We start from the raw sequence: 13,300 nt of genomic DNA on the forward strand, positions 1-13,300 counted from the left end.
TTATTGATGTCTGAGTTAGTGTGATGTATTTATTGGTGTCTCAGTTAGTGTGATGTATTTATTGGTTCCTTAGTTAGTGTGATGTATTTATTGATGTCTGAGTTAGTGTGATGTATATATTGGTACCTCAGTTAGTGTGATGTATATATTGGTACCTCAGTCAGTGTGATGTATTTATTGGTGCCGCAGTTCATATGATGTATTTATTGGTGCCTCAGTTAGTGTGATGTATTTATTGGTTCCTTAGTCAGTGTGATGTATTTATTGATTTCTGAGTTAGTGTGATGTATATATTGGTACCTCAGTTAGTGTGATGTATATATTGGTACCTCAGTCAGTGTGATGTATTTATTGGTGCCGCAGTTCATATGATGTATTTATTGGTGCCTCAGTTAGTGTGATGTATTTATTGGTTCCTTAGTTAGTGTGATGTATTTATTGATGTCTGAGTTAGTGTGATGTATATTGGTACCTCAGTCAGTGTGATGTATTTATTGGTGTCTCAGTTAAGACATTGTATTAATGATAATAGGTAATGAAGCGACCCTTTAGAATCAACTACACATAATGATAATAGCCCCTTACAGTAAAGACCTGTTGACAGGTTATTTTGTCTTCCAAGCATCGGCAAGAGAGAGCAGCAGTCTGCTTGAGTGATTCTTAATTTACATTTATCCACTTTCATCTTGTAAATGTCTTTTATAGACCTTAATCTGGACCCCCGATATTGTACGAGATACGTTGATCATAATTAACGAGATGTGTGCTATTTTTGTCTCCTGGTCTATAAGTGGTACCCAGATCCACAGTCTTCTAACCCACACCTTCTCGTTTGTTGTCACCTTCGAAATGTTCACAAATACATCAGGTTCAACAGTTAAGAGTCACAGTCACAAGTATTAGACTATCTGAAGGATTATATCAATTTTGATCAAAGGCAGCATGAAGATGTGTTTTTAAGAATTAAGAAAAATGTTGAAGTAACATTGTTAAGCTAACAATTCGTGACATTTGCTTCCTCTGTCAGGAGAGTTGCTATTCTTGCTAATGACCCAAAAGTGACCATACGTTACTTAGTAACATAATACAATAATGTCAGACATTAGGAAAAGGTCATGATTCATTTCATCAATTTATTGATGTTAATTAAAATAATAAGCTAGTAGTCTAGACCAAATTAGATTTTTTTCTGCAGCTAATTTCATTTTCATAAAGTGTCAAATTTGCGATAATGCGTTTGTCCAAAATTAGATTAATTTTTCGTTGTCTGATTTTATTTATCGTGCCGATGACGTCAATAAAATCAATGTATTGATATGGTCCATGCAGAAATAGGATAATGTTAATATACATGTGTTACTTATTGTGAACGTTGATTATGTCAGAGAGTCGAGAGGTTTTAACGTGTGTCACACAGAGAGGAGTAAGAGGCAGGTGCAGATACCAGGTGGGTTACCGTAGCAACCATTGTTGTGATAGGAGCTCAAACATTGTCATGATAAGTGAACAAACCATGTGAATGGTCAACACATTTTTTGGTTTGGATTATAATGTTAAGTGTACTTCTATCAGCCAGAAACACGTCATGTCCTCATGTAATGGTGGAACTGTTACCCTTCTTATAGTGCTATCTCACCGAAGCATGCCGCCGAAGGCATCAAACAAAATACAAGTTGTCCCACTCCTTTTATGCTGAATGGTAATTAGATTGTTATAGGGTATTGTGTGTCTTGGCCAAGGGAGAGAACCCAGATCCTACCTCACAGGGCCAAATCCTTAAAGATAACACGATAGTAGTTAGTGGTTACGTTAGGAAGGACAACAAATATCTCTGATTTAGTTGTCTTTTATTATCATGTCTATATTTATAAACCGCTAGTCGTCTAACTCTTTGCCATGTGGAATTTTCCACTGTCCCAAGTAAGCCTGGTCAACATTTGTAGTCATACTTACCAGAGTATATTCTGTACAGGTAAAACATACCTTATGTACTGTTTTATCGTTTAATGTGTTCTTTTTAAAACACGGTACTGGTATAGCAAACTGTATAATATATGGCATTGCTGTAGTGTTACTTATTATCTACATTGATCTATATATATATTTCAGAAAAAAATAAAGCAATTCTGAGTGGATTTAAATCATTTTTACATGTAATGATGATACTACCTTAGATCATTTGTAGGACACTTTTAGGGAAATGAGTACTAACTGATTGCAGGTAAATAAAATACAGGTAACATAGGCTTCAATACTAATACTGCTGATGAGCTATACATCAAACAAATGTGCTACCAATGCACAGTGCTATTAGCAATGTCACGCCATCATAGATATTATGTACTGGTTACCTGGCAACCGTATCCAATTATTTACCTGTCTTCATGTGATTAGTCTGGTGAGATAAACAGGTGAAAATAAGCAATCAGAGATAAATGGATTGTCCTCTACAGGTGATAATAGGATGGCAAATGAGATATTTTAATGACAGTTTGTAGCTGTTACTTCATATGGATATATAGAATATTTTTCTACGTAACATAAATGTTATTTTTTCTACGTAACATAAATGTTATTTTGAGGGAATGGAGCAGTTAACTAATGATTATAGAATTTCAGTCGGAATTTCTCTGACATTAATTCTATGTCTGATGTTCTATCTCATGGTAAAATCAGCTGAGCTAGCTATATATAGTCTCTACACTACTGGATAGTATCATAATCATACTTTACGTGTTACCAAGTGTTACCAAGTGTTACCAAGGTACGGCTTTGATTCCCAGCATGACAATGTCACTGGACAGCTTTATCTTCTGATACCGTATTTAACCCAACAAGCCACCAACAGAACAAATTTATTTGGGTTTAAGTCAGTTTTAGAAATCATATTTTTGTATTAAGATTTCATAGAACTTCTTTGCTATGAAGTGGATTGATTTATGATACAAAAGACCAACAATGATGCTACTTGATCATGAGTTACTGTGGCGATCCTAAAGGTTTAGTCCATAGTACTAGGATTAATTCAAATTCACTCTGCATATTTCTTCAGTTTGTTTGTTTTAACGTTACTTAACAGCCAGGGTTATTTAAAAATGCCAGGTCTGTTGGTGGACCAAAGCTGGACTTCTGGGAGAAAAACCAAAGAGCAGTGGTTAGTACCTGCCCAATATGGGATTCAAACTCCTGACCAGAGGGGAAGGGCTCATGGTAATTTGTTAGGACATTTGAACCACTAGGCCACTGCCACACCTCTAAATATAAGTAAAACAAAACAACAGTTTAACGGATATGAATTCATTATTTTTATTTTTAGATATCAGTCTTTTGACATGTCATTCTACATATATCAATTTTCTAATCTAAAGAATAAGGTCAATATGCTTTCAGATTGGTATATGGCATATTGATTAACTACATTGCAATGTAATTAACCACAACCCTGGTATATGCTCTTATGTAAAAGAATCAGAGCTTATACCCTAAGTAGTACTTATATACTGCCTGCAGAGATCATAATGGGTGATAAGTAAGGATTACTGATATAGGTCAATTAAGTATTAATTTTAAAGTAAACAGGTGGATGAAGGGGGTATATGTTGAAGGTGCAGGGCTTTAGTTGTAAGACCAATTGACCAATCGTCAGGCAATATGTAGCCACACCTCATGTTCGCACACGCACATGTTTCCATTCAATGTCAGAGCAAACATTGTAGCATACATGAAACAAAATACAAAGTCATGTGCAATTTGATTGGCAGCTGCCGATCCATCAATTGTCCTTAAGGGTCAAGATCAAAGCTTTGTCTGTCTTGGTGTGTTGTCCACAATTCAAAAACTAGTACATTTTAAACATAATTCACTCAAAAATTCTACATTTTACCAAATTTGGTATGAAGCAACATTTGGGGAAGGCTACTGTAGACTGGGGCAGCTTGGAATATAGAGAGAGATATTGGCAAGGCTAAAATGATTTAGGACTGAGCTGAATTGATACTTGTAATGTCGATCCCACTGTGAATAAGAATAAGACTGGTCTTACCATTATTATCTATTATGACCAGGTTAAGAGGGCACTATTGCCTCGTAGTATTGTTGATTGGGATGGATGAGTGCCAGAGCCGACGTCGAGGGCACTATCCCATGGCGAGATGATACTATGAGGCAAAAGTGCCCTCTCAACCAGGCTTAATGGGTTTAGTACATCACCCTCATACGAGACCTGTTTACATGTCACCATAACAGAAGCACGTCAAGCGACACCTCGCAACGCTATCTTCATTTCCATACCACATCAAAAGTACAACATATGAATTGTCGCAGAAACCTGTGTTTCTATAAAATGGGATTCAGCTTCATGAAGATTAAAAGTAGATTAACATAGAACATGAATGAACTGTCTTCTGTAGAAAAGCAACGTTTGCCTCCATCCTCGCACACAATAGCCTGTCTTGACGTCTTGGTCAAAGTGCAACGTTATAATGACATCATGTAATAGTGACGTCACAATGCATTCACGTTCAATTTCGAGCCACTTCAATGGTGCCCGCTTGCCTGGGCACTATTGTAAAGTGTGCCCATGTGTGTAGCCAATCAAAATCCAGTATTCTGTCACGTGATGTACTAACACTCTTTAGGACAGATTGACACAGCCGCATAGGAGGAATTTTTGCTAAATTTTTGCCTTAAAATCTTAACATTCTTCATAGTAATACAATTTGGATGCCAGAAATCTTAACTTCTAAGCCACCATGACCTAGAGATGGAGGGCTAGTTGTAGAATGTCAGACACCTTTACCACTAAACAACCATGACCCCGCGATGGAGTGCTAGTGGTAGACTATCAGACACCTTAACCACTCTGCCAACATGGAACAGAGGTGGAGGGCTAGTGATAGAATTCAAACACCTTTACCACTGTGCCACCATGACCCAGAGATGGGGTGCTAGTGGTAGACTATCAGACACCTTTACCACTCTGCCACCATGATACAGAGATGGAGGGCTAGTTGTAGAATGTCAGACAGATCTTTACCACTCTGCCACCATGATACAGAGATGGAGGGCTAGTTGTAGAATGTCAGACAGATCTTTACCACTCTGCCACCATGATACAGAGATGGAGGGCTAGTTATAGAATGTCAGACAGATCTTTACCACTCTGCCACCATGATACAGAGATGGAGGGCTAGTTGTAGAATGTCAGACAGATCTTTACCACTCTGCCACCATGATACAGAGATGGAGGGCTAGTTGTAGAATGTCAGACAGATCTTTACCACTCTGCCACCATGATACAGAGATGGAGGGCTAGTGGTAGAATGTCAGACACATTAACCACTCTGCCACCATGATCAGAAGTGGCAAGAGGGGGACTGGTGGTAGAATGTCACACATCTTTACCACTCAGCCATCATGGACCAGAGGTGGGACCTGGCTAGTGATAGATTGTCAGACACCTTTACCACTTAGCCACCATCATTTTCAGAGGTGGAGGGCTAGTGGTAAAATGTCAAGACACCTTTACCACTTAGCCACCATGGCCCAAAGAGGAAGGCTAGTGGTAGAATATCAGACACCTATACCACTGTGCTACCATGATACAGAGATGGAGTCAGATAGAGATTGAATAACAGACATAAAATCGTCAATATGCTATTGTTTAAATTAGGGTAATTAGGGGATGACGGGTTGTACCTGAGCAAGGATATATTGATCAAATTAGTTTCGTCATCTGTGATCAATAAACTGACAGAGTTTATCTAATGAATTATGATGATATTGAACAAAGTGATTTAGTTGATGTACATTGCATGCTCATAGCTTCCTGTTTACTAGTAAGTAATTATATATAACATATCATATTTGATCCAATAAGCGCCCAGGACATTTGAAAAATTGCAAAAATGAAAAGATGCTAAGTAAGACAAAGTTATTGCAAAGCAAAGTGCAAACATATACAGTTTTGATAGTTTTAGTCTTTATTTGTGCCCGGGCAATTGAAAAGAGGGAGAGGCGCTTTTAGGGACATGGGCGCTTATTAGCTCGAATACGATAGGTCTCTGTGATTGGAACACTAAACTAAAATCGTGTTGGGGTTCAGTGAAGATATCATGTCCGAGCTTCATTACCAACATTTAATTCACTATCGTTATATGCTATAAATATTTAATTCACTATACTTTGAAATGTTAATCCATGAAGCATTAGATCAATGATTTGATGTCTGTGATATTCATTTAGAGGATCGTGCTTTGGACTACGATATATCAGTATAATTATGTGTTCAGTATTAGGCTCATACTACCTGTATCTGTTGGAGAGTATTAAAACCTTTTTTTTCCAAGGACTGTTGTCTATGTCTGTCAGCAAAAACATTTTTAGCTCACCTGCCCGAAGGGCGAGTGAGCTTATGCTATGGTGCACCGTCTGTCGTCCGTCCGTCGTCCGGCCGTTTGGCGTCAACTTTTCCATTTAAACAACTTCTTCTCCAAAACTTGGAGACCTAGAGTCCTGAAATTTGACTTATAGCATGCTGGGATGAAGGGCTACCAAGTTTGTTTAAATGAACGAAAGGTGAAAATCTTCAACAGACTTCTTCTAAATAACCAAGAGGCCTAGAGACCTGAAATTGGGCCTGTGACATGCTGGGATGAAGGGCTACCAAGTTTGTTCAAATAAATGACCTTGACCTTCATTCAAGGTCACAGGGGTCAAATAGGCTGAAATATCTTGTTAAGTCTTCTGTTTCATAACCAAGAGGCCTAGAGACCCGATATTTGGCATGTAAGATGCTGGGATGAAGGACTACCAAGCTTGTTCAAATGAATGACCTTGACTTTCATTCAACTTTTTTTTAATAACCAAAGAGCATAGTGACCTGATATTGGGCCTGAGGCATGCTGGGATACCAATTTTGTTTAAATGAATGACCTTGACCTTTATTCAAGGTCACAGGGGTCAAAAAGGCTAAAATCTTTAAATGACTTCTTCTTAATAACCAAGAGGCCTAGGGACCTGATATATTGGGCCTGTGGCATGCTGGGATCAAGGGCTACCAAATTTGTTCAAATGAATGACCTTGACCTTCATTCAAGGTCACAGGGGTCGAATAGGCTAAAATCTTTAAATGACTTCTTTTTAATAACCAAGAGGCAAAGAGGCCTCTAATGTGCTTAGGGATGATATAAATTCTTATTTACTCTATTTGTTAAGTATGAACCATGTATGATTTCCAGATTGCAGGTGAGCGATTCGGGCCCATTGGGCCCTTGTTATTGGTAGAAAGAGGATAAACAAAAAGTATCTTTATACCATGCAGTCTTCATATACAGGCGATATTGTGTTTAAATTGTCCTCTCGTAGGTTTGGGTTTTGTTAGTTTAAGGTCTTATTAACAGTCATGCAGGGCATGTTAGGAAGTGCAAGGTTTATTGGTGGAGGTAAGCCAGAGTATCTGGAGAAAAACCACCAACCAGTGGTCAGTACCTGGCGACTGCCCCACCTGGGATTCAAACTTGATACCCAAAGGTGGACAGCTTGGGGTAATATGTCGCGACATATTAATCACTCGGCCATCACAGCATCTTATAACCCAAAAAGAGTGGTCTATTAAGCCGCTGGTCTCTATGTAAAGGTAGTTACTTAGGTGGTTTTATTGTAAGGTTGATCAACTCTTGGAGATCTCTGATAACTGGACATTTTACTACAGTTTACTTGTGAAAACTGTTAACTGGAAGTCAATACTATAGTTCTTTTATTGCTCTTTAGCCTGAGAAGTAAAGTTGCAGTAGCAATGATATTATATATAAACAGCATTGGTATATGGCCATTTGCCCTAAATTGTCTATCCTTTCTGAACAGTTTCACATCTCTCCCCTATTTTTGGTTTTAGTTCCTAGAAACAGGTATATAGTCAAACACTTGAAATCAATGGTCAGTGGGACCAAGGTATCATTTCAGGTATTTGAATATTAGAGTTAGGTTTGCTTGAGTATATGATGAAAATGTTAGTATTGACTTCACATTAAACAGGATTTTAGAGTTCAACTGAACAAAGTTTAACTGTAATGTGTACTGTTTGTGTTTTCCAGTATCCTATTCGCAGACATGTGTGGCTTTACGCAGCTGTCCTCCCAGTGTACAGCGCAGGAACTGGTCCAGTTACTCAATGAACTCTTCGCCCGGTTTGACCGTCTGGCAGCAGACAATCATTGTCTGAGGATTAAAATCCTCGGCGACTGTTACTACTGTGTCAGTGGACTGCCTGACCCGCGTCCCGACCACGCTCACTGCTGCGTGGAGATGGGGCTTGACATGATACAGGCAATTTCGTAAGTTACAGTAAAATACAGGCAATCTAGTAGGTTACAGAAAGATACAGACAATCTTGTAAGTTACATTAAGATACAGTCAATCTCGTAAGTTACAGTAATATACAAGCAATCTAGTAGGTTACAGTAAGATAAGGCAATCTTGAAAGTTACAGTAAGATACAGGCAATCTTGTAAGTTAGATTAAGATACTGGCAATCTTGTAAGTTACAGTAAGATACAGGCAATCTTGCACGTTACAGAAAAATACAGGCAATCTGTAATTTAAGTTACATTAAGATACAGGCAATCTTTTAAGTTAAAGTAAGATACAGACAATCTTGTAGGTTACAGAAAGATTCAGAAAATCTTGTAAGTTAAAGTAAGATACAGACAATCTAGTAGGTTTCAGAAAGATACAGACAATCTCGTAAGTTACAGTACGTTACAGACAATCTAGTAGGTTACAGAAAGATACAGATAATCTTGTTAGTTACAGTAAGATACATGCAATCTCGTAAGTTACAGTAAGATACAGGTAATCTTTTAAGTTACATTAAGATACAGGCAATCTAGTAAGTTACAGGCAATCTAGTAAGTTACAGTAAGATACAGGCAATCTAGTAAGTTACAGTAAGATACAGGCAATCTAGTAAGTTACAGTAAGATACAGGCAATCTAGTAAGTTACAGTAAGATACAGGCAATCTAGTAAGTTACAGTAAGATACAGGCAATCTAGTAAGTTACAGTAAGATACAGGCAATCTAGTAAGTTACAGTAAGATACAGGCAATCTAGTAAGTTACCGTTTAGATACAGGCAATCTAGTAAGTTACAGTAAGACACAGGCAATCTAGTAAGTTACATTAAGATACAGATAATCTCGTAAGTTACAGTAAGATACAGGCAATCTAGTAAGTTACAGTAAGATACAGGCAATCTAGTAAGTTACCGTTTAGATACAGGCAATCTAGTAAGTTACAGTAAGACACAGGCAATCTAGTAAGTTACATTAAGATACAGATAATCTCGTAAGTTACAACATTTTTAGAACATCACTCAAGATCTCCTTAAGTTTCTTACATTGAGGAATTTCAAAAAAGTTTGTGCAACAATAAAATGAAAAGTTACTTAGAAAATGTAATTTCTGATTTAGTCTCCCCGATGGGGAAATCTTCAAAAAGTACATTGCCTTGTTGATGTTTGGTAGGTCGAGATAAGACCAGTACAAGTACAAATATTAGCTTGATGGTTTCCAGGTTTCTAAACCAAAATTATATATGAACAGTAGTTTTTAAGATTTTAAATACAGCAATATGTAGGCCACAACGAGACAACAGCTAAATAACTCTACTACATCTTGTTCCTATCATTAATGTTGAAGTAATGTCTGTGATTACATTAGAGTGCTAAACTTCAGGCTTGATACCTTGTATCCTGGGATAAAGGTAGACTGGCTACCAGTCTCTAGAATATTAAACAAATCACTAAAAATTGGCTTGATTATTTTTGTCTCTACTAGATGCCTGATTCTAGATTCTAAGTTTTAAACTAGGGGGAGATAATCTAGTAAAGAACTCTGCTGAGAAAGTCTTATCAGCAACTTAGGGTCTGGTGGCCAGTCTAGGATAAAGGTATCAACTACACAGTGTTGGCACGTTACACCTCCCCTTCATAAATGAGTAGCCAGCAGTGATAACATTGGTACTCGCTACCTTTAGTGTAATGTCATTTTATGCCTCCGTTAATTTTGATATTCCCTACTTTCAGTATCCTGTATTCAGGTGTGTCAAGTTTCAGCGACGATTACATGAAAATGGTACTCAAACTTCTGTTTTGAGTAAATTGTTTATCAAACAATATTTACATTTCCATTTTCTCTTTGCTATATAACCTTACCAACTGCGAAATCGTTTACACTTGCGTAAACACAGTGGTTGCCGCGCAAGAATACACACACCGGATCACTGACTTACGCAAGTAGTGTGAATGTGCATCCGATTAGGCATTTTTTGTACAGATATTTCAATATGTCGTGCTGACGCGCATCATTTAAAATATCTGTACAAAAAATGCAGTTTACACACCAGTAAACAACACTTAATAAAAATCATTCCTTAAGAAAAGGAGCATTACTATGGGGAGTACTGACAATTCTTACTGTTTGTTTTCTAGGTTGGTGAGGGATGTAACTGGAGCAGATGTCAACATGAGGGTAGGAATCCACAGCGGCCGTGTCCATTGTGGCGTACTTGGACTACGAAAGTGGCAGTTTGATGTCTGGTCAAATGATGTCACTCTGGCCAACACCATGGAAGCCGGTGGTGTGCCAGGGTAAGATATGGTCAGCCTTCAGATATCAGGAAATACGATGTCATATGAAATATTGTTTGGACATTCAAGGGTCAGCTGACCAATGGTGTAATGTCCTGCTGATGATGCTATTTTTGTAGCATAATCTTTGTTTCATTTTGTATTTTAGAGCCCTGAGGCCTTATTACTAAAACTTATCAGGCAGACAGCCAGATTAAGAGATGAAGTAGTGTGAAATTTTTATCCATGTGTAAAAAATTTGAATTGTGTTTGTTACAGCTAATGATTAATTAGTATCCAAAATAGAAGAGAGTTTGTGGTAAATTCAAATAAGACAATGTCAGGAAATTTATTGCCATTAATGTTTGTGGAAAATTACAATAAAACCAGAATATTGATATCATACAAGGAAATTAAACATGATTTTTAGCCATGTGGTTGTTTAATCAAGTAGGCTTCACTAAAAACAATGTGTTCACTGAGCTGAATACTACCACAGTCGGTAGTGGTGGGATTAGGGTTCTGTGGATATACTTGATTGATGTACAGGTATAATTGTAGTGGTGGGATTAGGGTTCTGTGGATATACTTGATTGATGTACAGGTATAATTGTAGTGGTGGGATTAGGGTTCTGTGGATATACTTGATTGATGTACAGGTATAATTGTAGTGGTGGGATTAGGGTTCTGTGGATATACTTGATTGATGTAAGAATGATGTATACAGGTATATTGTAGTGGTGGGATTAGGGTTCTGTGGATATACTTGATTGTGTACAGGTATAATTTGTGGGATAGGGTTGTGTATACTTGATTGATGTACAGGTATAATTGTAGTGGTGGGATAGGGTTCTGTGGATATACTTGATTGATGTACAGGTATAATTGTAGTGGTGGGATTAGGGTTCTGTGGATATACTTGATTGATGTACAGGTATAATTGTAGTGGTGGGATTAGGGTTCTGTGGATATACTTGATGATGTAAGTATAATTTAGTGGTGGATTAGGTGTTGATAGATGTGAGGATATTAGGGTTAGGTCTGTGGATATACTTGATTGATGTACAGGTATAATTGTAGTGGTGGGATTAGGGTTCTGTGGATATACTTGATTGATGTACAGGTATAATTGTAGTGGTGGGATCAGGGTTCTGTGGATATACTTGATTGATGTACAGGTATAATTGTAGTGGTGGGATCAGGGTTCTGTGGATATACTTGATTGATGTACAGGTATAATTGTAGTGGTGGGATTAGGGTTCTGTGGATATACTTGATTGATGTACAGGTATAATTGTAGTGGTGGGATTAGGGTTCTGTGGATATACTTGATTGATGTACAGGTATAATTGTAGTGGTGGGATTAGGGTTCTGTGGATATACTTGATTGATGTACAGGTATAATTGTAGTGGTGGGATTAGGGTTCTGTGGATATACTTGATTGATTTACAGGTATAATTGTAGTGGTGGGATCAGGGTTCTGTGGATATACTTGATTGATGTACAGGTATAATTGTAGTGGTGGGATTAGGGTTCTGTGGATATACTTGATTGATGTACAGGTATAATTGTAGTGGTGGGATTAGGGTTCTGTGGATATACTTGATTGATGTACAGGTATAATTGTAGTGGTGGGATTAGGGTTCTGTGGATATACTTGATTGATGTACAGGTATAATTGTAGTGGTGGGATTAGGGTTCTGTGGATATACTTGATTGATGTACAGGTATAATTGTAGTGGTGGGATTAGGGTTCTGTGGATATACTTGATTGATGTACAGGTATAATTGTAGTGGTGGGATTAGGGTTCTGTGGATATACTTGATTGATGTACAGGTATAATTGTAGTGGTGGGATTAGGGTTCTGTGGATATACTTGATTGATGTACAGGTATAATTGTAGTGGTGGGATAGGGGTGGATATAGGTCTGTGATTGATGTACAGGTATAATTGTAGTGGTGGGATTAGGGTTCTGTGGATATACTTGATTGATGTACAGGTATAATTGTAGTGGTGGGATTAGGGTTCTGTGGATATACTTGATTGATTGTACAGGTATAATTGTAAGTGGTGGGGATTAGGGTTCTGTGGATATACTTGATTGATGTACAGGTATAATTGTAGTGGTGGGATTAGGGTTCTGTGGATATACTTGATTGATGTACAGGTATAATTGTAGTGGTGGATTAGGGTTCTGTGATATACTTGATATGTACAGGTATAATTGTAGTGGTGGGATTTAGGGTTCTGTGGATATACTTGATTGATGTACAGGTATAATTGTAGTGGTGGGATTAGGGTTTCTGTGGATATATGTTGATGTACAGGTATAATTGTAGTGGTGGGATAGGTTCTGTGATATACTGATTGATGTACAGGTATAATTGTAGTGGTGGGATTAGGGTTCTGTGGATATACTGATTGTGTACTGTGGATATACAGGTATAATTGTAGTGGTGGATTAGGGTTCTGTGATTGATTGATGTACAGGTATAATTGTAGTGGTGGGATTAGGGTTCTGTGGATATACTTGATTGATGTACAGGTATAATTGTAGTGGTGGGATTAGGGTTCTGTGGATATACTTGATTGATGTACAGATAATTGTGTGGGATTAGGGTTCTGTGATATACTTGATTGATGTACAGGTATAATTGTAGTGGTGGGATTAG

The 13,300-nt window shown here is 37.6% G+C and overlaps 1 protein-coding gene across 2 annotated transcripts in view; it reads left to right on the forward strand.

The window, feature by feature from the left end:
* Positions 1-13,300, forward strand: part of LOC138314771 (adenylate cyclase type 5-like) — a 57,808-nt gene that overhangs the window by 30,677 nt on the left and 13,831 nt on the right. For both annotated transcript variants that reach the window (XM_069255294.1, XM_069255293.1), the window contains exons 5-6: positions 8,094-8,333; positions 10,488-10,646. In XM_069255294.1, the coding sequence (XP_069111395.1) occupies positions 8,094-8,333; positions 10,488-10,646 (399 nt within the window). The remainder of the gene's footprint in view (positions 1-8,093; positions 8,334-10,487; positions 10,647-13,300) is intronic.

The sequence above is a fragment of the Argopecten irradians genome, chromosome 2, assembly GCF_041381155.1.
Source record: "Argopecten irradians isolate NY chromosome 2, Ai_NY, whole genome shotgun sequence".
NCBI classification, from domain to species: Eukaryota; Metazoa; Mollusca; class Bivalvia; order Pectinida; family Pectinidae; genus Argopecten; species Argopecten irradians.